General features: G+C 37.7%; 1 protein-coding gene across 5 annotated transcripts in view; it reads right to left on the bottom strand.

The window, feature by feature from the left end:
- The window catches only part of LOC149219323 (digalactosyldiacylglycerol synthase 1, chloroplastic-like), a 133,495-nt gene that overhangs the window by 52,122 nt on the left and 54,760 nt on the right, over positions 1 to 26,613 (bottom strand). For 2 of the 5 annotated variants that reach the window (XM_089384344.1, XM_089384345.1), the window contains exons 2-3: positions 8,603 to 8,635; positions 8,230 to 8,317 (exon numbers count right to left, since the gene is read on the bottom strand). In XM_089384344.1, the coding sequence (XP_089240470.1) occupies positions 8,230 to 8,317; positions 8,603 to 8,635 (121 nt within the window). The remainder of the gene's footprint in view (positions 1 to 8,229; positions 8,318 to 8,602; positions 8,636 to 26,613) is intronic. The other 3 variants (XM_089384347.1, XM_089384346.1, XM_089384348.1) reach the window with 3 other exon arrangements.

Raw genomic sequence — 26,613 nt, 5'->3', positions numbered from 1 at the left:
TGTGCAAATTATGGAATATAGGTCCATAGTAATTTTGGGACGACAAAAGTGGTCATTTAATCCTTGAAAATGGTCCTAAAGTTTTTCACCCCAAAATTTCCAAACTAGGACCATCAATAAAAAAGACCTTGCAAGTTAATTCCTCCAATTTTCCCACTCACATTGAGATGGATGAAAAATAATACAATGGTCCAAACTAGATCAATTGGTGAGCATAGGAGGAACACCGTTCTTAGAATGATGCCACATAGCACTAAGTTGCACTTGGGCTCGACCAAAGGCCCGCCTAAGTGTGAATGCCCTCTTCAAGGAGATAGCTAAGGCATGTTAGAGGCCAGGGGTCATACATAACCTTAATGGATGAGATTCCATGTATTTGGTGGCAGATTTCCCCTTTAAGGAGAACATATGGGTGTAAGGACGTTATTTAATCCATTTTCACATATTTGGAAACATTTCACCTCTTGAGTCAATTTTCACATATTTCGAGACATATTTCACCTTCTGGGGTATTTGGAGGTAAAGACCGAGTGTTCAAGGCTTTTTCTACATATTTGGAGGTGTGCTTCATCAATAAGGAGGGAATTGGGGCAAGGATGCTTTGTTTGAGGCATTTTCTACATATTTGGAGAAAAGATCTTTGAATGAAGAGATGCCATGCAGCATCACTAACATGGTAAAACTCTCAAATGAATAACAAATGCATGTCTTAAAAGGATCCCATGGAATATAAATATGGTAAATGGCAATGTGGATCTAATTTAGTCACTCAAAAACTTGAGGATTTTTGGGCGTACTAAAAAGAAATATTATTCTATGGATTAGGGTTTGATTTGAAGGATATTTATGGAAGAGAACATTCATTTGCTAAAGATTGGATGCAATGGTGGGATTTCCTCTCCAAACTTAGTTGAAAACTTTTTGGAAGTTGTTAATGGACAAGTTCAATGTGAGGTTTTCCATCTCTTTTTCCTTTACATGATTGTTTACGGTTTTTTGCAAGGATTGCCATTGTTTTTGAAGAAAGGTGGTCTTGCTCCACTAAGAGGACATTAGGTCTGAGTTGAAGCCCTCCTTTAACTCTTGATGTGACCTTGGATAACTGAAGGATTTCACTGCCATTATTTTCTAGTTAGGGTTGTTCACTCCATACTTGAAGGTTGTTTTACCTTAGGAAAAAGATTTAGTGTGGCATGTTATGGCTCTCATGAAATTGTGATGAAATCATATCTGAAGATGTGATGTATTGATTGTTGTTTGTTCAATAAGAAGTTTGTCATACTTTTGTCTATGGTTTCATATGTGGATATTCCTTTACGATTCAGGGTTGCAGGTTATTGCTTGGCTGAAATGTCAGGGTTGTGATGGTGCATCTTGTATAAGGGTTCTCACTTATTCTTGCATAATCTAAAAATCTAATCTAGACTAATTATGGCACGTTAGTGAATCACTAAATAGCTTAATTACATCTTATTTGCAATATGCAAACCCTCTTACTCTTTGATATTGACTCCATTGCCCAAGTGGAGAGGCACTGATTTTAGCAATCCACCATTTATTCATTTCTAAAGAATATCCTAAACTTATTTTCTAAGGTTTCCCCCTTATGTCGGAAAAGAACCAACCTAAAGTGAGAAGAAGATTTGTGGTGACAATGAGCAATCTTCACAAGTTCCTCCAGAGTTGCACGTTGTTCAAGGACTTGAATATCTTTGAGTGCAGGTTTGGAAGGTAATAAAGGTGATGAACACAAAAACTTGAAATGAGCATGACATAGATTGGTACCAAGTTTCTCTCTTATTCAAGGAGCTGGATTCTAGGATAGAAAAATTCTAGACAAAGTGTACAATAAGAGGTTTCCTAGAGAAACAACAAATACAACAATTGATGAACTATGTATTTTGGTGGATGGTTACGTTTTTATGTATGGACATCAAAATCAAAAAATAATCTTTATATTTTATAGGTACAAATCTTGATAAAGAAAAACTAAAGATGTAGACTAAAGAAAAACCAAAGATGAAAATATCAAATGAAGATTGGACTACGGTGGTTTCAATTCAACTTCGGAATCTATAGATCAAGAAAGCATGGTCGAAAGGAAGAGGCTGTGATGGAGGGAGCTAGGGTTTCGATGATCAAAAGTGAAGGAAAATGCGCCACTGTTTGGTTTAGTATAACTTATGGTGCACACGACGCCTCATGGCGAGGGGAGCTTGTGCTTCTCTGATCTTTTGGCCCTTGGTGTGACCTTGTCAATGATTATCTCCTATTTCAAACAGGTTATGTTCCAAAGGCCATTTAAAATGGATGCAACAAGGACTCAACGGGTTGGGTCACATTTTGGACTCGGTCATTGTCTGTAGCCTAGTTCCACGTTGATGCGTGCCCCATCAGGGTATTTGAAGCTAACCTATCTGACTGGTTGTAGCTGGGACAAAACAAGCTGATGGATAATAGGTTTGTGCTATTTTTTAATGTTTTCTTATTATTTGTAAAATTCTCATTTGGCCATACATGTCGATTCGAAGTAGATAAACTGTCCAAGTCTAAAATCGTTGTTAGCCAAAAAAAAATTGTTCCATGGGTGATGGAGTCGCTAGGGGGTCCACCCTCTGTGCACAAATGGATTTTTTACCCATAGAGAGCATCATTCCGCCCTTTGGGATATGCTCAGTCTATGTCTATGGATGCAATGGAGTTGAAAAACTTCCAGGTCTTTATAAAGCCTTGGGTGGGAAATCCTACTCCATTTGGACCAACATCTCTACTGCAATCACATTTTTAAAGCAAACCATTGAGAAAAATTGGGGGTTTCTTGCATTTTGTCATAGCCTACTTATTAATGGAAGGTGCTCAGTGATTCATCCCAAATCCAAGACTATAATATCAAAAGGAACTCAACAATAATTATGAACACAAAGCTGAGAGGGGGTACCTCAAGCGCTGGAGCTTCAAGCTCTAGGAATCCAAACGGGAAACCTACCTCCATCAAAGATGTTGTGAATGGAAAACCTTCCTCCCCGATAGAACCAATACAAAGCATTCCAAGCCCCTATATTGTTGATCAAATAGAGCATTCTCTAGCCATGGAAGTTGACTTTCCAGAGGTGAATATACTTTTCTCAGCTCTGCAATCCAAGGCGGTCATTTGTCATTTTAATGGTTTCTGGCCCAAAGCAGAAGCCTTACATCAATGAATTTTCTCCTCATGGACCCCAAATTGTGATTTCTATCTATGTTCCAAAGGTTTTTTTACTATACAATTTGATACATAGAAGGACTACAATTTTGCACTTAATGAAGGGCCATGGTTTTGGGGTAAAGCAAGACTCTTTATCACTCCATGGTTTCCTGAATTTGATGCAACAAATATGGTAGTCACAACACTACTAGTTTGGGTAAGGCTCCAAAATCTTCCTCTTCACTTTTGGCACCCACAGATCCTAGAAGGTATTGGTAATACATTGGGCAAATTCAAAAAGAGGGACATGGAAAGAACAAATAAAGGCATATTTACTTTTGCAAGAAATTGTGTGGAGATAGATCTCAGCAAAGGATTGTTGGATCACATCATATTGAAACGCGAAAACTTGTAGTGGACTCAAGTTCTAGATTATGTGAATACAGCATTCCATTGTCGTTCTTGCTTCCAAACAGGACATATGCAAAATGCTTGACCACAAGTTAAAAAGAACACAAAAAAGAAAAAAGCACCGAAGACAAAGGGATGGCAGTTCACAAATCCATACCTCTCTGAAGAAGACACAGAAGAATACAACAAAAGAAGATGGGGGTACACAAGAAAAGAATGAAAATACTACTCACTTCCAAAGTAGAACAGACTCAACAGCGATCTAGGAGTCTTTTGATCAATAGAAAATCTGGGTACACAATTAGGATGGCATGATAGGCACAAAGCGTGTCCATGTATTAGAAAGCTCTTATTCGGACAAAAAACATCCTCCTGAGACAACCGAGAATGATATGGCTCTAGTACTAATGGATCCAAAAGTTGGGAATTGGCAACAAGTCCAGAAAAATTAGCAATGTCTACTACTTGTGATCTTCTCCTTGTCTTGTATTTTCCAATATTCCACCAAGACTTTGGCGCGGGGAGACGCAAAGGGGGGACGTGTGGGAATACCCTCAAATTTTAGGGAAATTTCGAAGGTGTGGGGAGATGTCAAGGTGTATATATATATATAATTCAAGTTTATATTCATTGTTCACTATTCAATAATGAAAGCATAAAAATATTAAATAAACAATTGAATCATTGATCCATCCTCATCATTCATTCTGATACATACATCATTCATATGACATACTCAAGTCTCATTATTGAATTATTCATACATACCACGAGATTCGATAAAAAAAAATTTAAAAATCATAAATGAAATATTCAAATACATTGATTCATATCATTCATCATTCTACAATCTACATTGATTTAAAAATTAAATTCATCATTCATCATTCTAGAATCATTTTTTATTTTTTTATTTTTAATTTGGGTCTTATTAAACAAATTTAAAGGGGGACGCCCAGAAGCACCCTTTTTGAAGGGGGGTGCCTAGACACACCCTTTTTGGGGAGTCTAGACTCCCACACTAAAGGGGGACGAGCAGACACACCCTTTTTGGGGAGTCTAGACTCCCACACTAAAGAAACGCACCCCCTTGCGTCTCCTCGAGACTCCCCAAAAAGGGTGCATGGGGAAACACACCCCCAAGAGACTCCCCGTCTTGGGTGCGAGGAGTGCGTAAACCCGACCTTGGTGGATGCGTCCCCGTGGAACACTGGTATTTTCTATATTTCTCTTTTTTCGTTTTTTACTTCTCTACAAGGCCATTTTGGCCACAACTTGCTGAATGCTTATAAGCATATGTGATGAAATTTTGTTTTTACTATGACTGCCACACATGGATCTGGGTAGATCCATGTGAATGCACACTTTTTGTGTGCATATACAAAATCTATTTTCTTCAAATATGAATAGAAGGAAGGGTTTATTTTCTCGGGAAAAAAAAGGAAGATTGGACTACTTAAAAAGGCATAGAAGAAGAAGCTTGAAGAGAAAAAAGAAGCAGATTAAATATGTAAATCACAATTATCCATTAAGGGAAAGTATGAAGGAACAGCCCCTACTTGTGATTATCAATATCTAGATTCTAAACTATGCAATTGCATAAATATATTATAATATGTTATGTAGTAGACTCTGCATAAATGTTTGTGACTCTATATCTAGATTCTAAACTATGCAATTGCATAAATATACTATAATATGTTATGTAGTAAACTCTGCATAAATGTTTGTGACTCCATCTACAAATTTTTTAAATAATTACAAGGACAATGTGAAAAGTTGGGGATGAGGTTCTCATGGGCACTGTTGAGGTATTCATGAAAATTGTTATGATAATGATATTTTAACTATGGCATATTATTATGGTCAGCTGATGTTATATAAGGGACCTATCATAGATTTGGAAATACACATCGCTAATGGAATGATTGCTGAGAATTTCCCCCATGGAGTTTCTCCACTATAAGCCCTCGACGTCCCGTATTATATGTGTAATAATGTGATTTAATTTGTATGCTACGCATATTTATCGTTTAATCCCATCAAAATGGCTACATCCCAAACATCCTTTCCTGACTTTTTCTCCTCGAAGAACCACTTTACAGCTTGTTCTATAATTATTATGATTCTGGTAAACACCTTTACTTAATTAAAGAACAAATGCATTAAAATAAACTTTTGTAGCAATACAATGCCTCGTGATTCAATAGCCACATAAGATTTTTGGAAGTTTATGCATGAAAAAAAAAAGAAATCAGTCATGACGCTGTTCCAGCACTCAACTTTGACATACTGCATTGGTGTCTACTCATCACATTGGCCACTTTAGTCCTCTATTGACATAAATACATTGCCTGCTTTCTTCTTAAACTCCATAGCGTACTGGAACATAACTTACCTTCATCTTTAGGATTCTCTAGTATACACAATCATCTTTGATAATAATTCAGAAGGTTCCAGGATATGTAAACTTCGTAATCACTTAATAGCTTATGCATCTGCCAAATGGTTATACTTAATTCATCACCTAGGCTGTGAGATATTCTTATGATTTTCCTCATTGACATGGAGATGTCACTTAACAGCCACATAGCAAAACAGTTTGAGTCCAAAGGCAGGAACAGTAAACTCTTATGAAGCAACAGACCACAATAAGCATTTGGTGCATTGGCTTCTAAAAGGAACTAAGATATAGAAAGTACCATCTATAGCAAATCTTGCTTAGCAAGACCAATCAATGATATGGAAATACTGAGACATTTTCTATGATTTCTAGGATAAATCTATCAGGTTGGATGTTTGACTTCTTATTACCTATAAATATTCTAGGGTTACCAAGTCTCATTTATATAGGAGGATTGGATTGAGCGCGGTTATTTTTCAACTAACAACTTAAGGAATCCCCATGGATAAATATTAAATGGAAATATTTATGACTAGGGAGCCCGGTGCAATACACACATACCTGACCATGCAAATTGCGGAGAAACCCCTCCTACAATCAGCAGTTAAAAAGTCATAATCTTCAGAACTATCATGAGGACTATATCTTCAAAATTTATTCTTTCATTTCTGTTGTAAGTGTCAGGTGGATCTAATAGCACTTAGCAGAAGGCAATTACAGAACTGGCACTCTTCTGGGAAGTTCAACTGACTGCCCACTATGTTGTTCACTATGTTGTTAACCATAGATGTAAAATCGGGTCAGAATGGCTAATCAGAGTACTATTTACATACACACTAAATGCACTAAAGTCTAATAACCTTGTTTTGACAAGTTGCTTTCTATTATCACAGTACCACAAGCATGCCCTTCTACAATTTGGGAATAATAACATGCAGTGTAGCCAACTTACAATTCTCAAGAAAGATTCCTTCGGCTAAGAAGCCATGGGTGGGGTACTATTTCACCAAAATCCCCTAGGCAATGCACCTGGCAACAACTACTTGAAACATCCTGCTTGCACAGATAAGACCAACCTGCAAGGGGGAAAACATTTCTCGGGTGATTTAAACCTTGGTAGGGATCTGCCTTACTAATATTCAAAATATTAAGCTGTGATAAGACAGACATGCAGATCCCTCACTATGGTAATACAGAAGTGCAGTGGTAATAGTAATATAGTTCAGATAAGCGACAACATTTCTAGTCATATACATCTGACGCACATGGGGGATCTGTAGAAGCGCCCCCAAATTTTGGGGAAATTCAAAGGGAATGGGGGGACATCAGGGTCCCTGGCATACGGGGTCCTTGTCTTTAAAACTGTAAAAATAAAAATAATAATGATAAAATCTTGACAATGACAATTCATCCCATGCAAATTCATCATTGTGCAATATAAATACTAAACAGTAAACAGTAAAATAGTACTAAATTCAAATTTGTGAATGACATAAACATGATTCAGATTCAGATTTAACAATGAAATACACTGATTCATTAACTATAAATGAAACAGAAATAGTAAAATACCTACACACTGATTTAAATCCATCATTCTAGAATCTAATTAGTACTAAGAAAAATAGTAGATACTAAAGTCTGAAATAATAAATTGAAATAACTCAAACTCAAAAAGTGTAAAGAATGGCAAGTCAAAGACTTCATCTGAGGTCATCAGTATAGAGAGTCTAGATTCAAAAGTTAAAACTGAAAATTAACAATGGACAATGAACCTTGAAAATAAAATGAGCATCAAGGAATGAAAGTGAATAAAAGGTAAATAAGAGTGAAAGTAGAGTAGGCTTTTTCTTTATATATATATATATATTGCCCAGAAGTCCCCCTTTTGGGGAAACATGCCCCCCATACTGCAGAAACATTTCCCCAAAAGGGGGCATGGAGAAACCTTTCCCCAGGCGCCCTCCAATCCCGGGAACATGAGAAACATGGGGGCACACCCCCCACCCTACAGAACACGCCCCAATGGAATACTACTCAAAACACTCCCTAGTAATGTTAGCCTCAACTAGCTCTGCCATGCAATAAGTTACATCTCTACACTGTCCATGATTTTAGGTATGAGTATCATACTATCTAAATATCAGACATAAGTTCAATCATGTTCATCACACAACAGGAATACAGAAAAAAAATCTGTCAGCATGAAACCAAGGCGCTTTTACTTTACCTTTTCTTACACCAAGTTGATCAAGTAATGGGCCAGATTGCTTAACAAGACTTGCCAAAAGCTCTGGAACATCCAATGGTGCCACATCCTGAACCAGGGGAGATTCATCAAAATAAAAAGATATCATTTTGAAAGTCTGTGAAGTAAGATCCTTATTTCCTATGCTACAATAATATGGAACACTATAAAATGCTTAACACAAGCAGGTATATCAGTGCTCTAAATGTATCAGTACAGTACTCTCCCTCAGACAGTAGTAATTGTAGCCAAAGAGCTCTAAAGATTATCCCAATGCAATGATGTTCTGCAGTTAGACAAGCAGAAACCATATAATATATATGCAGAAGAGGGAAATACAGGAAGAGGGAAAGACCTTCACATCTTGGGAATCTGTTGGAGTCGCCTTCTGCAATCAAATAATGTGCATTTGTCAAACTAATGCCACTGCAACTTTGAAAATTATATAAAAATGATGAAACCATTTCATGACATTCAGGTGCAGTATATGAAGCAAATTAGAGTAAAGCTGTAATATAGTTTTGATTTTGAAGGAGCATAAACACATAAGCAGTCACAATATCACTAACTGTTGCACACTAATCTTTCACCTGCCATTAGAGGAAATTTTTCTACCATTGAAGAGTAATTTTCTCCTTGGCTTATTATTGTTGGTTGTAGTCACAAATTTCAATTTCAATTTCTAATAAGCATCCTATAATCAAAATGCTATGGACTGAGGAGAGGAGGTGGTGAGGTTAGTTTCCCCTTTAACTACGAGACATGAAGCCTTGATCCAATATAAATGGATGTTGAGGAAGAGACGACGTGACCTATTAGTATCTCCCTTCTTTTTAAGAAGTCATATTTGCATAGGTATGAAAGGTGAAAGGCAGGAGGAGAAATATTTTTTTGTCCATTCTAAATTTCAAGGTGTTCCAAAGAAAAGGGGAGAGATGAAGGAAAGGAATAGAATATTTTTTGTCCATGTTAAATTTTAAGGCATTCCAAAGATGAGGGGAGAGATATCTTCAGAATGCATACTAAGGAGGATGTTAAAATGAAGGAGAGGAGAGATGATTCTATTTATTGCAAGGGTTTTTTGCCTTCACTGTCCACTACACATTTCACTCTTTTCTATATTAGCCAGCAACTCTGCAAAGGGCCTTTCACCCATCCATATGCATGGATAACCCTAGGATAGAAAATTTCTCCTATGATGCAGTTTTCCAGCCAACAACCCCTACCATGATCTGCAGACACCCATAGTCAGATGCCTCTCACCCCTTCTTCATTCAGTCCATTCATTTGTCTAGCCTATTCATCCAATGAAGGTAGGATATACTAATCATTTTTGCATGTAGTGCTTTCATTTAATGTTTTTGGCATTCTAGTATGGATCATAGGTTGAGATTGGATGTTAGACCATGATGCTTGGATTATATACTTGTTTCCTTATTTCACTTTGGTGGATAGCATTTGCTCCTAGTCCAATGTGACCTTCCTTAAGGTTTTCCTTTCACTATCTAGGAGGGGCACAAATAGGAGGTGTTGTCGCACAAAGTGTCTAGACACCGCGACAACGCTCAGAGTAAGGGTTGTCACTCTAATCCTTACTCCGTTTACACTCTCTCCTAGACAAGTCAAGGGGGGTAGTCCCTAGGGGTAAATGAACGAAGAAAACCTGCGGAACACAGGCTCTAGGAGACTTAAGGTTGAATAACTTAATAAAATGAGATAAGTTCTGATTAACTATGTTATTGATAGATATCAACTGAGATGACTAAGACACAACCACAAGATAGAAATGATTTTTAGACCAGTGCCTTAGATGCTCAATTAACCATGAACCTACTTGAAGAAACAAAATCAAGCTATCTAGAAGAAAATTAGAGATGTGATAGAAAAGACGATCATGAACAATCAGATGTAAAGCATAAGAAAATGCTCCAAACTTTAGCATGCAAACTATTCTAGCAATTAAATTTCGAAAAATTTAAATACCATGAAGAACCATGAAATTCAAATGCTAAAGAAATTCACAATTCTAGAATCAAAATGATTTTTCCTTAATGACCTAGATCTAGAAAATTTGTTAATTTTCCTATGGTCAATTTTTAGATATCATTTTAAGCGTGTTTGACAATAGAGAAATTAATACCACAAAATTTTCCTTTAAAAATTTTTAAGTCTGAAAAGCCTTCACACAAATAAAAACCCAAGAATGAACTTTAGATTAAAAATTTGATTATTCCTTGGGCAATTTTTAATGTGTTAAGTTTTATGAAGCAATTTTAATGTGGCAAATGATGAATTAAGTTTTTCAATGTGACAAAAATAAAAAATCAAAATCAAAAGGCTTTAATAATTTAAATTTTTAATGGGCCAAAAGGCCACATAAAAAATATAAAACTTTTTAATGTGAAAATTTCTCTTTTGATTTAATATTTTCGAAGTCTCAAAGTCACAATAAAGATAAAAATGGAAATGATTTTTTTTTATCTATCAATAACTAAGTTAATCGGAACTTATCTCATTTTATTAAGTTATTCAACGTTAAGTCTCCTAGAGCCTGTGTTCCACAGGTTTCCTTCATTCATTTACCCCTAGGGAGTACCCCCCTTGACTTGTCTAGGAGAGAGTCTAAACGGAGTGAGTAAGGATTAGAGTGACAGCCCTTACTCTGAGCGTTGTCGCAGTGCCTTGACACTTTGTGCAACAACATTTTTGGCATCGTTGTCGGGGATATTTTATTCTCAGTGTTTCAACGACATTTTATCTTCATTCTCCTCATATCAACTTTATCATTTTTTTCGACAACGGCACATTTTTGGTGCTTTTTGTCCTTGATCCTCGATACATTTTTCTAATCATCTTATCTTTTCCGCCATTCATTAGCCCGTCAGGCAACACAACATTTCATGGCGTCATTTGATCTTTTCATCCCCTTATCGTTCGTCATCTCATTAATCCTTTCATCTACACTTTTAGCACCAGGACATTTCGATTGGTTACCTGTTTGAGTGGCGACTCCACTTATTCATCCATTATTTCTCATACAAGAAACCTTCCCTGATATCCATATGTTTCTCCCTGACTAGCCTTTCAGTTTTTACCTTTTGGATCTTAGAGCAAGATTCATGTTCAAGTGGTGACTCCACTTCTTTTATTTCTTACAAGAATTTCTACTAGAAGCTCGTTTCTTGGAGAACTCTTGATTTTCTTGAGCAAGGGTCTCTCTCTAGCATCGATTTGGTCCCTCCTTATCCCTTTAAGCAAGTCATCATGGATGACTTGTTTACCCCGTGTCATTTTACTAACTTTCTCCATGATATGCTGGAAGAGGCCATTCATAAATTGCCTTTGTTCTCGAGTGGTGATTCAGCCACTGCTAGAAAGCATCTCTCCAGGGTTACTCATATAATAATCAGATATTGTCTTTCTTCACAATATAAACATGAAGATGTCAAGATGCATCTATTTGCCTTTTCTTTAGAGGGTGATGCTTTGAATTGGTTTCATAATTGTCCTGAGGATTCTTTCGCTTCTTTACAAGACATCATCAATGCTTTTAAAGATAGATATGGAGATCAAGGTGGCTTGCCTTGTGCCCCTAGTACTATGCAAAAGGATGAAAGTGATCTTGTAAAGGATCCAACTGTCAATGAAAGATTTCAAGACAATTCTCCATATCAAAATGTGCCATATTGCAAGCATTGTGAATGTTCTCATGATGAATCCACTTGTATCGTTGCAAGACAAATCCATGATAGTGGAAAAGCAAGAACAAGTTGTCAAATCAGTGTCGACAATGAAAAGGAAAATGATAAGCATCTTATAGAAGAACTAAAGCAGTTGGTTAAAGACATGCAATTCAATCAAACACAGCTGGTAAAAATATGGAGCTTAATCAAGAAAAATTGATAACTAATTACGCCAAGGATTAGAGTGACAGCCCTTACTCTGAGCATTGTCGCGGTGCCTTGACACTTTGTGCGACAACAGGAGGCACTAATGATAGTAGTGTGTCCATGTTATTCATACTTATTGACATCATTCCCTTGTTTCATTGTCCAATTTTTTGATTGGTTGTTTCCAGTCACTTGTATTGGTTCCCTGTATACCTCATCGTATGAGAAGAGGTTGAAATGTCCAAGGTTGATGCAGCGATCAAAAATAGAAAATAGAAGAAAACATAAGCCAAACGTTAAAATTTAAAAAAGGGATTGAAAGCAAATTAAAAGCCAATTATAGCTTGAGCTCTACCCCCTCTTATATATCCAATCACCCCTAAAGTTCCATGCATATTTCACGCCTGTCAATGTAAAAGGAACTCTTGAAGAACATCTCGACCCCAAGGAAACAATGAACTGCCGTCATTGAAGGGGATTATATCATCTTCACACAAGGTTGCACGAAATGGGGAAACGGGTACGAGTTTCCAAAACGGGGACGGATACGAAACACGACCTCCCCAAATTTTGGAAATGGGGAAATGCGAATATATATATATATATTAGGACATTTAAGAAATATGTGCAATCATAAAGCATATATGATACATTTTAATTTATTACATTATGATAAAATTGTCAATTGTCAATGCATAAACTATAAGTCTCTAAATTTACATCACATTTACTCATGAATGATCACATAATGAAATAGAAATATCCAAAATCAGCGACGAGAAATTTCTAATTTCTTGTCTCATGCTTGATTGGGAGTCTCCTCCTACATAGTCGAACGACCTTAGTGCTCTTGATTAAATACAAGTTTCATACCCTAGTACCCTACATGCTCTTGATTATTGGGAGTCTCCCCTGCATAGAGGGCTTGGTTCTCTTGATTAAATACAAGTTCCATACCCTAGTACATGATAAAATCCAATGGAAACAATGCAATCCCCCCAATCCTGAAATCCTGAAAAACAGGTAAGTCTGCTGGATTTTGAGTGAGATCTAAAATTCTACTTTCTCCATATGAAATCCAATGAGGGCGAAACCACTCTCAAACATCCTGAGTCATTTCATAGTAATGTTAAAAATTTAAGTAAAAGTGATATTCTCTTTTATTTTTCATTACCATGAACTGCATATGCCTCAAACTTCCTGATGAACTGCATATCAACACTAGGGCAAAAGTTCACTTTTATAACTTTAGAAAGGCATCTAGAAGCAACTAGAAGTCACTTGGGATAACCTAAAAATAAATTAGAAAACAAATTAAAATATAAATAAAAAAACACAAGTAAAAAGCTGAAACGTGAGTCGTACGACCCTGAAACGCGTTTCAGGCCGTACTGGCCACGTTTTAGTTTCGTGAAACGTGGCAGTACGGCCTGAAACACGTTTCAGGGCCGTACCACACACGTTTCAGCGTTTCATACTCATTTCCGTACGGAAACACCCCCTTGCCCTACGTTTCCTGCAACTTAGTCTTCACATGATAATCAATGAAGCTTGTTAAACAAGCCAATTAAAGCAAAGAAAAAGGCAAATCAAGGGCTTGGAAAAACAAAGGCGAGGGAAGGTAACTCAAGCAGCTAAGCGCTCCCTCTGCAAAGGCACTCATGGATGATGGTTTTACATAACCTAGTATAAGACTATGACACTTTTCATGAAGTAAACCCCAAAGCATAAGACCTATCACATTGCATCTATCATTTGAAAAGGTCAGCCTAGGAACTATTCCTCCCCTTCAGGCTAGAAGCACCTAGTACGGACCTATGATAACCCTCCCATACCTAAATTTGGCAACTTGTATATAGTCACAAGCTAGTGAGACAATTGGAGATGATACTTGTGCGAAGTACTCTGATGGCTTTGACATTAAATATGGTCCACCTTGATGCTCTTATGGTTCTTGTATGCATGATATTGATCTCAATTGATTCCTTTAGTATGTGTTATATGGTTCTTCAAGTTGCGACAAAGATCCCTTTAAGGATAACGTGATGCATCTCTAGCGCTTCATAAAGGACATCCAACCACATTCCATAATGATGCAAAGCGCTTGTTGGAGGACATTGGGGCACCTTTAAGGAGCATTGACCTTCACGAGGACTTGGCATAGATGATGAGACCCTCCACCATCCTTAGGGCCTTGGACATTCACTTTATGGGCTAGGTTGTTGCCCTAGGAGCATGTGTACACTTGACAGGACAAGACACCACCAAGCTAACATTAGTAATACCTTCTTGATGACCATTGTTCTTCTCTTGATAATGTTTGATGATGATGATGACTTGAGACCCATTTAGAGGGGCGATTGCACCTTCTTCCATGATGATGTCATGTCGTAGCTTGATGACATCACCCGTATGCTACATTTTATGATAACATGCATTGTTGGAGGATGACATTAGCTTGAGAGGGCTCTTTTTGGTGATGAGGCACCACTTTTAGATGAGGAGACATGACTTATGGGATGAGACAAACCCCTTGAGTCATCCATTGCACTTTGTCATGGAGAAATGTCTTATAATGATGATGTCACCCTTTGTAGGGGATTTTGCTCACACATACTGGCTAATGGAGACTATTTTTCATGTTATTTCATATATAGGGGCAATCTTTGAGGGTTGGCTTGATGACCTATCCACCTTGTAGAAAATTTTGCAATCTGGTAGACCTCCCAGTTGCAAAGTTTTTAGATATATGTTGAATGCCCTCACCCCAAAAGGTTAGCTGATGTAAAGCATTTAATACAAATTCATTTGAAACATTTACAAGCTACCTCTACCATTTTGTTTTCAGCTAATATGAAAGATAAGACAAACACATACACACACAGAATTTTTACACAGATTTTGGTCTAATGACCCTGGAAAAGCCCACAAGGGGAAAACCAGTCTTAAAGGAGGATTTAATTGCTTCAAGGAAAATTTAATACACAACAGAATTATCTCCCTTTTTGCCTGTTGATGTCACTGCCCAGGTTACATAGAAATTTGTACCCCACACACAGTTCTTTAGCTATGTTGTAATTTGCCTCGAACTTTGTGCCTACGGCCCACTGACAGTGCCTTGAATTTTATGTCGGACACAACAGAAATTTCATGCTTCACTTCTGACCAAACTGCATTAAAAACCTCATTGTAGGAGCCTTGAAAAACACATTGAATGTTCAGAAAATTACAGCAGAGACTAACCTCAGAATTTGAGCCAGAATTCCTCTTAGTTCTGCATGCTCTGCCTGCTGAAAATGCCCTCAAATTTCAGTCCAAATAAACACCTGAAGCAGCCTCAAAAATAGTGCACACAGTCTGATTTCTCTGCCTAGAAACTCGGGTTGTCTAGGAATTTGTGCAGCAAATTACCTTGCGATTCAAGCTGCTTAAATGTTGTAGCTTCCTCTTGCAAATTAATGGTTGTAGCAGCCTTTTTCTCCTCCTTTCAAGCTCTTCTCTTCTCAACTGCTCATGAGAATAATGAATGAGAGCCTCCCTTCCTTTTTCCCTTTTTGTCTTCTCAAAATATGAAAACCCTAACCCTTGAGATCTAATGGCTGAGATTAAATCTCAACTCATTAGATCAAGGGTAGAGATCATTCCTCACTTGACCCCTTCTCTCATGTGGTCCCCCTCATTTAATGAGTCTCCTAAACACCTTTTAGTGTTTTTGTACCATGTGCACTTTTTCTCTCATAAAAAAGTCACTTTAATATTAAAAGTATACTTTGTATTTTTCTCATTAAGTCACTTTATAACACAAGTGACATTAATATATTAAAGTACATGGTACATAACACATAAAAGGTAACTTTGATCCATAACATTGATAAAACTCATAAGGTCCCAAGACAAAAAAAGTCATTAATGTGTCTTCCTAGGCCAAAAGGATAAATGCACTATGAAACACCTCCTTGGTACCCTTTATTTTCAACACTTGTATCATGGATTATGTGTTTTTAAGAGCTTTTACCATACATTAGAGATTAAATCAATTGGTTTCCCTTGTATATATAGGGGATCAATTCACCTCTTGGATTCATTGTCACAACTTGAGATTACTTGTATTTTGATTAATCTTCTTCTCTCATGTACACTATGGAGGCCTAGTTGAGTGACTTTTCTTGGGTGGAATTGTGATATGATGTGATCTCCTTTTATGGATGCTTATGGTGGATCTTGGATGACGCATGGTGGAATAAGTCAGTTTAATTGCTTCATCTTGCTATCATGTTTTATTAAATGAATGTTCATGTGCTAAGTGAGTTAATTGGGTATTTGCTTCATTATCCTTATTAAGCTAAACCCTTCCTCCAAGTATTTTCTTTTAGTGTAATGGTATATTATGGTTAATTTACAACAAAATCTAATATTTTCAGCATTTAATGACTTATTGATCAATGTCCTAGGGTTAGGCATTGTTGAAAAGTGTATTGGATAAGTGAATTGTTGTTTTACATGCATTTTTCAGCCACTTTCTAGTCAAGGCTGTGTTTGCTGTTATATGCTTGATTAACCATCAAAATTTATTGTAATTTATTTCCTAATTTACTCCTTAATTTAGCCTTCACTTTACATGGCCTATCCATAATTTTGTGGGCTGAATTTGCTGCTGTTATAAACGGTTGTATTGTTGTTAATTGTTGATTTCAACCCCCAGTTTATAGCAGCCTTGAGTATTTTCTTCGTTTGGTGTGTTCAAGAGCCCTATCAGAGCCTTAGGTCAACCATAATCTATACATTGAACCATAGCTACATTGAAACCAAATCCAGAATTCACTCCTTCATCTACCTCAAACCCTAACTTTTTATGTCTCTATCTGGTGGATTTTCATCGTAGGATTCTCAGGGGGACACTTAGCTTAAGTTCTTTGTGTTAAGAAGACAACCTATATAATGGTATTATAAAATGTAGTGTTTAGGTAGGGTGAAAAAACAAAACAGTTACAAAAATGGAATGTTGGATAACAGAAAATTCAGTTTAAACAACTACTCTCTCTTGGTCAAAAGATGAACCTAAATAGCCTGCCTTAGTTGAGTAAAAAAAGACTTATATTGAGGAAGAGCACGGCTCTGTTACAGAAGAAGTTATTGAGGTTACAAGCGAAAACTCCAAAGGCTTCTAATTCTGAAGTAGACAAGGTGGAAAGAATTCTTAAATCAGGTGGAAACTACAAGGGAAGTAAAGGAATTTCGAGAGCCTTAAGAGGAGCAAGTGTCCATTTCTCTGGTTATTTATATAGGAGACCATTTGGTAGTCCTTGTATCAACATCATTGTACTCAACAATCCCACTAACCTATTTTTGCGGTCATCTGTTTGACATTAATATAATTAAATTATCTTACCTTAGCTTAAACCCCAAAGCTAGGGTGGAATTCCTTGACAAGGTCTTAGGTGAGTGCTAGTGTTATATCGAGTCTTTGTAAAAGTGTGTTTGGGAATAATAAGCATATTTGGTTAAATTATTTTATTACAAACATACTTGTTCTATATTAGATCACATTGTGTCGCAGAATTGGGTAAATTATTGAGGGTCTGAGTCTAAAAGTGTTTTACCCTTCTAAAGGTTGATTTTGTAATAATTTGATGTAAAAAATATTTTAGTGCATGGTCCCTCATATTTAGACACCATGGCTAAAATATTTGAGGGTGAAAAAATAATTAATCCCCTTTAGTATCAATTAATTAATTTTTCTGGCAAAATTAAATTAAATTCTAAGCAAGAAAATTAATTAATTTTGAGTCAAAAAATAATTATAGAGAAATTAATTTCTCTCCAAGTGGAAAATATCCAAAACTTCGTGGATCAAATGAAAGTCAATTTTTGGAGTTCCCCCACCAAGGAAAAATTGGATATTTTAAGAAAATTTGAGCTCTTGGACCTTGGTGGTTAAGTCAAAGTCAAATTTTTGAGAAAATTAATCCAAAAATGATTAATTAAAATGGATTTTAAGAAAAAAAATCGATTTTTTCCTCAAAATTAAAAATTCAATGGTGGAGATTAAAAGATGATCAAGCTATTTTCAACGGTCGAGATTATTTTGACGACGATAAAAAAAACTAGCCGTTATTTTCCACTTGGAGGGGTTTCTCTATATAAAGAAGTCATTTTGCTTCTATTGGATACCTTTGGATGATGTAAATTTTGAAAGTTGGTATTTAGCTATTGCTCTATTGGGAACATTTCTATATCGTAATAGAAAGACTTTGGGATTTAGTTCATGGTGTTTTTCTTCCATTGATTTGTGGTATGTGCTAGTTATGTGCCATCTTATATTGTGCTAAAAAAAAATTATGAATTTGTTATTTCATTTGTCGGTGATAAGAGCATTCTATTGGTAAATTTTTGTCTTAGGTGGTCTGATTCACCATATGATCTAATGATTCTACTTGAGGAAATCATCAAGATTTGCAAGTACACTAGCCCTTGGGCTCTAAGTTCACAGACTCTGGGGAAGAGCCGACTATGTTTGGGCTCTAAGATTTTTGTTTGTATTTTAATTTTGCAGGAGGGTTTTGGCCAATATTCAAATTTTTCGAAAAATATATTCATCCATTGCTATTCCTCAAAAAATATTTCTCCAAAATTTTTAATTTACAAACATTGTATATTTGTAAATTATTTATAACTCATTTGTTTTGCAGCACTTGGGGTTTTAAATATTTTTTTGGGTTTTTTCATTTTGTATATATATTGGGGTTTTAAACATTCTTTGATTTATTTGTGCAGGTGGACTTCAATTTGCTCAAGAAATTTTTTCGAGACAGATCTAGGCCCAGGAGGGCAAGATCTAGCCTCCTTTCAATTTCAGAGTCAGCATCCAACATTTTTTGCAATGATTTTTTGGCGAATTTTTTGTGTTGCAGGGATTTTGAAATTCTTTTTAGACCTTCTAGGCCTAGTCATCTGCCTTTTGGCCCTACACGTCACCCTTTTTTCCCTTGGCCCTCCTTTCTAGCCTAGCGCACCATTAGAGAGGCATCAGCCTCCCTTTAAGGGAGTCGTCCAGCCCCTTGGAGGGCTCAACCACCTCCTTTTGCCCCTGCCACGCCCTTTGTGGGCTCTTCCCTCTAGCCATAGCGCTTTAGGGATAGGCCGCAACCCCTAAGGGGCTTTCCCTCCTAGTCGCAGGGCTACTTGGGCTAGCGGTTGTCCTTTTAGGGCTTTTCTTTCCTAGTTGCATGCCTTGATGGCCTTTTTGCCCTAGCCGCAAGCCTTGGTGGGCCTTTCCCTTCCATCGTTGGGATTTTTTGGGCTTGGTTGTGGGGTTTTGGCATCAAATCTCAACATCTTCTTGTGGTTGTGGGCTTATGGTAAGGGTTTACATTGTTTCTTTTTTTATTTCTAACACTTTGTGTTTGCAGCGATTTTATTGTTAACTTCGTGGTTGCAAGGAGTAGAAGCAAAACTCAAGCCCTCTAGCTCTCAACTAGGCCTCTTGGTTTGCTTCTTTCCCTCTCTTTTTTTCTCTATGTTTTGCTACAGTCACTTTATGCAGTAATATAACTCAAATAAATCCATTAATAATAACCAAAAGATCATCTAATAATCACTCGCATTGATTAGCTAATCATTAGAGCTATTGTGGCAATAATAATTTGTCACCTTATTGGACTAAATCACTAATCTTCTGACTTGTTTCAAGTCTGATATACATAATTTTGAGGTCTGATCTGAGCATCAAAAGTCTGATCTATAGTTTTCAAGAAATCTTATAATCAATTGGATATCATTGGAAGTTGAAAGCTTTGATTTTCTAGCTTATCTATGGCATTTATCATCATTTCTTAACTGCTGATATAAAATTGCAGACCTCTGAATACAAGGTTGCAGTAATAATAAATCACACATAAGTCTCTACAATTGGCTAAGAAATTTTTACAATTTCATAATCATTTATAGTGGAAGTGATTTGGGCTTAAGTTTAGTCATTGACATCTTTTACACTCTTGCATTCACACATAAGTGTTCTATTCAAATTGATAAGTGTTTAATTGGCTAATTGCTCCAAGTGACACTGTAATTAATGATCTTGTTTCTCAATGCTAATATCATCGTTGGATAAGTGCATACATTGCTTATTGTTAAGAAATCTAACTCTCTGAGTCTCTAATTGGGAAATTGATGATCCACTGTTCTAATCTTGAAGGTTGATAATTGTATCAAGTAACATTAATCTTGTCTTTGAGCAATTCTCTACTAGTCACATTCTCTAGCACCGTTGAGTTTTGAGCACTTTCTCTTGTGGTTGAGATTTTCATTTATCTACTGGGTAAGTATTCCGTTGTTCAATGAAGATCATTGTAATTAAGTACTTAAGAACATTAAATAATCTCACCTTAAGAGCACTCATCTTTTGCACTGGCATTCTAGGACTAGCCTCTTGCATTAATAAATTTACTTCCAAGCATAAGCTTGGTCGATAGAAATATAGGTTCATCTTTCTCATCTAGCTTGAGGAGTCTAGAAACTCTTTAGTGGTTAACACGGTGACCTTGCAGTCATTAGAGCCACAGTCTCTGCAACGCCAAAGGCATCAGGTGGTTAGAAACCTAGGGGAGGTATCATTAACCAAGCCTCAACTTGCTTCCCCCGCTTTCTCTCTCACAACCTACTCTAGAGACTAGCTTCAAAACAATTAAGAGAAAGGACACACTTCGAATAGGCACATAATATAAAATTAACCAAGATCTTGCACCTCACCTACATTGTAGGATTTACATCATAGTGAAGCATCCTTAAGTAACAATTGTTCATCCAGTGACTTGGTAATTAATTTGTCTTAAGCAAGTAATTGACTCCATTTAAGGCACTGATCTTCCATAATAATCTAATCAAATCATTTAACTTGCTAATTCAACAAAGTTGCTGGGCCATTCAATTGTGTCTCCCAAACTTGTTGGTTTCCAATAAGGCTTCCATCTTCACATTTCATAGCGACTAACCCCCATCACTTGTTGTAGGGAGACAACAAGAACGGAGAGGGTGGGGATCATAATGACAGCCCCCGCCCTGAGCATTGTCGCATCTTGCCTATACAGTTTGGGCAACAACATTTTCTGGCGCCATTGTTGGCGACAGAGTTTTTTTTGTCCCTGGTTTTCACGACATTTTCTCCATCCTTTCATTTAATTCATCAAGAGGCACATTTGCCAGCACTTGGACATCTTTTCTTCTCATCCATCATTTTCTTATCCGCACCATCACTATTTCTATCTACACCTTTAGCACCTAAACATTTGGGTTAGTTTCCTGTTTGGGTGGTGACTCCATTGATTCATTCATTCACAAAAGCTTACACTAGAAGAAATCCTGGTAGCTTGCTCAAACCCGCTCTCAAAGCTCGGTTGAACAAATTACATTCTAGTAAGCATTCATTTTCTCTCGAACAGGAAGCGCTCCCTGATATTCACTTGCTTTTCCCTAACCCGAGGATAAAGTTTTTCTCTTCCCGGTCCTTAACTAACCTTTCGGTTTTGCCTTTTCGATTTTAAAGTTAGATTTATGTTCAAGTGGTGACTCCACTTCTTTCATTTTTTACAAGAATTTCTGCTAGAAGCTCGCTTCTTGTAGAGCTCTTGTAGTTCTTGAACAAGGATCTCTCTCTAATAGCCACTTTTCCCTTTAAGCAAGTCATCATGAATGACTTGTTTGCCCCTTGTCGTTTTACTAGCATTCCTCATGATATTATGGAAATTGCCATTGATAATTTACCTTCTTTCACAGGTAATAATGCAATCACCGCTAAAAATCATCTCATAAAGTTTACTCATTGTATGCTAAAGTTCTGTGACTCCACGTTATAATCATGAAGAAGTCAAGCTGCAACTTTTTATCCTTTCTTTGGAAGGTGATGCTAGAGATTGGTTTTGCAATTTTCCTGACAATCCTTTTGATTCTTTACAAGCCATCGTCAATGCTTTTAAAGATAGATATGGAGATCAAAAGGGCTCAACTTGTGCTAATTACAATATAAAGAAAGACGACCCTGTAAGGGACCTAACCGGCATTGAAAGGTTTAAGAGAATGTGTCGCATTGACCTTTACCATATTACCGACCCTGTGACCATTTTCATGATGAATCCACTTGCGTCGTTACAAGAAGAATCCTTGAAAGTGGAAAGGCAAGAACAAATGATCAAGGAATTAACTCAAATGCTTAGAGACATGCATTTCAGTCAAGCTCAGTTGATGAAAACCATGAAACTCAACCAAGAGAATCACTTTGAGGACATGTGATCTGAAAATTGTGGAAATAGATCTTTTTCTGACACTTGGCAAGATTGAAAATGGGTCTTTAAGACATCATGTTTTTATGTTGTTCCTTCAAGCACGAATTAATTCACATGTGCAAATTAACCATAAAGAACATAACAAAAATAACCACGCAAACATCAGGAACAACGACACGAAGTTTGGTGATGGAGTTCACCCCTCCTGGGCTACGTCTCCAAGCCCTGCTCAAAAGGCTAGGTCGCTCATATTTCAGTATTTGAAAAGAGGTACATCAATTTGTTGTTTACAATTGCGGCTATTTCCCCTGCAAGGAAATGTTCTCCTACAGAGAACTCTCACAATATACTTGACAATCTGCAATCAACGTGTCATCTATAACAAAACAAAGAGTCTCCTGCAAGGACTCTAAACCTCAACTAAAATTGAGCAATCATGCATCAACAATACATCCTTCGATTACCTGTCTCAACTTGACTTGGAGAGATACATCCTTCGATTACCTGTCTCAACTTGACTTGGAGAGACAACGGTTCATGTACTGATTTCTAAACAATTAGCTGCTGCAACTAACAAACATGCTCTGTCGATGAGTCCGGAGCGCACCAATACCCCTGTTTTGGTACTTCAAGCGCCTAATTTGGACTTTGAATGACTTCGGAATGCCAATTACAAAATAAGCTTATAACATGGCTCACATCAACAACTTCAAGCTGCACTAACACCCTTGTCATTCTGATGGCACAATGACTCAACACCTTCTAGCTCAGAAAGCTAGACTCCGACACCACGCTAGGCTTCACTTGCCTTCGACTTTGAATGGCTTGTTGACCACCTTTTATAAGGTTTTCGAACTCTACGTTTAGAGTTTGTTGCAACTATATTGCAATTGGAATTAAATCGAATGCATAGATTAAAATTCTAACTTTAGACTTTGGATTTAATACCATAGCAATTAGTTTTAACAAATATGAAGTTGATGCATTATGGTTTGCCAACGTTACAACATAGTTTTAAATATGGCACATATATAACATTTGGTATTAATGTTATAGTATGGTGGATATATGAATCTCCACATGGCGCGGTCAACAGTTTTGAAACCTCCAGCGGTGTTATATATATTGTAACCATATCAGCAGTGGAAACAGGTTGTAACCCGTGGCACTTTTTGTTGACAATTGTGGCATGTGACCACCTCCTCCCCGGCAGTTACTCCCGTGCTACATAACCGTGGCACCTTCGTGCCACATACTCTGCGTCATTTGAGTATAACCATATAACATATCGGATTTTAATTTGGCGTTTGTATTTAATACATGGCATATCCGAATAGGTACTAGGTTGGCATTTATGGTAAACAATGTAACAAACTTCGGTGGTGGTATTACGTTGAAACTTCGTGCCACATAACCCGCGTCGTTTGAACCATATCTTGAGTTGCCACCTCCTTGCCATTTGGGATTGCCAACTGTGCTCACAACCCTCGTGCTTCTCCGCATCGTTGGACTGCCAATTCTCGTGCCACATGGTAACACTCTGTGCCATGTTTTAATGCCATCACTGTTATATATGTATATACATTGATAACCATAGGTTTTGGTTGCCACATATCATTTCGCTCCGCCATTTTAGATTGTTTGGTAGTGCCAATTAACCTTTTCCTTTGGGTTGGCGAGGTCGCTAGACGTGGCAGGCTCCGCTACCCTACCCCACTTGCCAACATTACCATAACATATATACACCATGCGCCCATAGTTTTAACAAGAACCATCGGTGGTGTAGTGGTTAACGTTGTTGTTGCTTGGTGCTAGGTCATGAGGTGGATTCTCCTAGAGGCCTTGTACCCACCAAGGAGCCACTTGGCGGAATCCGAGCGCACCAAGTGTCAAACTGGAACCACAAGCTTTGACCACCACCTACGTTGACTTTGACCTGCATTGACTTTAACTTCTTTACATGTTTGGAGGAAAGCTTCAAAACGCCTTTTCTTCCTCATAGAGAGGCCATTTTCGAAACCGGATATACCACCAGAATTAGCGTGACAAGCTCTTCGACTTGGCACTGATTTCATATGCATCTAAGACTGTAAAATTCTGAGCATGTCAAGAACTATTGCCATCTACGACCATCTTGGTCTTTAATCATTACATAGTAAACTACGACTAGACTCTACAAGATCCATCGTGGATCAACATGAGATCCATGCACACCAAGTTGTGAAAATTCTATCACTGCAACCACTGATTTATTTTACCTACTTATTTTTCCAATAAGTTATTTATGAAAATCCTTCAGTAAACATTAAAATAAATTCTGCTGTAGATATCACACCATAATACAGAAACAAACACATGCACAAGAATTAACACATCAACACAGATATTTTGGACAAAAGTCCCCGAAAAAACCCAATGTGGGAAAACCAGTGCAGCAAGGGAGGATTTTATTATTCAGCAATTCTTCAGTACAACAGGGTGCCAAACTGGCTTACCCAATAGGGAGAAAAATCTTTAGCACTTCTCCCAGTCTCAGCGTCAGCCTGGTTGACCTCTGCGTAGCTCCTAGACCCTCTGTTTCAGCCCCAACCTCTCTACGTCAGCACTGGGCCTCTCTACGTCACCCACGCAGGCCCTCTAGTGACTACGCAGTCTGTTGCCTCTGCGTCTGCCTGAGAGGCTCTACATCTACCTCTCCAACCTCTACAATGTTCCCCTGGTGTTGTTCCCAACTCTTTGTTCCATACTTGCTACCTCCTGCTGCTCTTTAGACCACTAGTTCAAATTTCTCAACTAACCCAACTCCAGAAATCGAACTAACTGGTCTCCCTCAGTGTGTACTCCAACTAACCCTCAAGCCTCTTCTTATACTTTTCATGTTGGTCCTTCAACGCCCGAGATTAAATCTCTAATCAACAGCTAAGATTAGATTTGGCTTGATCCATGACTTTTGGAACCTTCTAACCCAGTTTTATATTAATACCCATTAATATTTTATTTTTCCTAAGTTTAAACTTAAGAACTCCATTAAAAATATTGATTATTTTAATATCTCCCAAACCGGTTAGAATCTGCCCAAACCATTTCTGGGTCTTGGAGATGTCATGTGCTTTAGCCTCTCCACCAATTTTCATGGCTAGAGCACATCCGATGCTACCCCAAATCAACACTACCTCTTAGCAAGGACTGTGCACTAGTAATACTCCACACTGAGTATCACACTGATTATCCGACACTGGTCCCTGTGCTGATGTTAGGCCTCCCCGCCCAACATCCTTTGCACTGTTGCATCCTGCACTGTTGCTCATGGCTCTATCACTGCCACTGCTACATTTGTACTGCAACTCTCTCTACACCCGTGTTGTTGTTGGTCCATCTTCCCAACACTGCATCTGCACTGCAAACTCCTTCTCATCATGTTGCATCGTGCCACTGTTGACTGCTACTGCACTGCAACATCATACCCATTTCTGCTAATGAAATAGATTCTTTATCATCCCCATCTTCTCCCTGAAATAATCAAACTTGGTTCTTCCAAGGGCCTTAGTAAGGATGTCTACCACCTGTTCTCCTGTAGGAGTGTAACACAACTGTACAGCTCCTCGTTAGACACAGTCTCTGACAAAGTGATATCGGATATCAATATGCTTTAACCGATCGTGAAACATTGGATTCTCAGAGAGCTTAATGCAACTCTGATTATCACACATGATCCTGGTTGCCTCCATCTTTCTTCTGAATAGGTACACAAGCAGTTTTCTAAGCCATATGGCCTCGCACAAAGCTGTGCTTGCGGCCATATATTATGCCTCACCTGAGCTCAGAGCCACAGACTTTTGTTTCCTACTACACCAGGAGGTCATTCCTAATCCAACGTTGATACAATGCCAAGAGGTACTTTTCCGATCCCCTGAACTTCCTACCCAATCTGCATCAGTAAACCCACTCAATCTGATATCCTTACCCCTGGTGTACAAGAGTCCATAATTGATTGTTCCCTGTAAATTCCTGAGAACATGTTTGGTTATTGCCCAGTGCGCCCTCTTCGGCTCCACCATGCACTGACTGAGGGTGTTGACAGCGTAGCAAATGTCTGGCCTGGTATTGACCAGATACATCAGGGACCCTATGAGCTACCTGTATAAGGTGGGATCAACATCTTTGTCTTCTGATGCATCAATCTTCTTCCAGTTGATTAT

Source organism: Pinus tabuliformis, chromosome Q (assembly GCF_031772625.1).
Source record: "Pinus tabuliformis cultivar Carrire ecotype Pingquan chromosome Q, CPIR1, whole genome shotgun sequence".
Taxonomy (NCBI): Eukaryota; Viridiplantae; Streptophyta; class Pinopsida; order Pinales; family Pinaceae; genus Pinus; species Pinus tabuliformis.
Note: the sequence above shows the minus strand (reverse complement) of the source record. Positions and strands in the feature narration are given on the sequence as shown.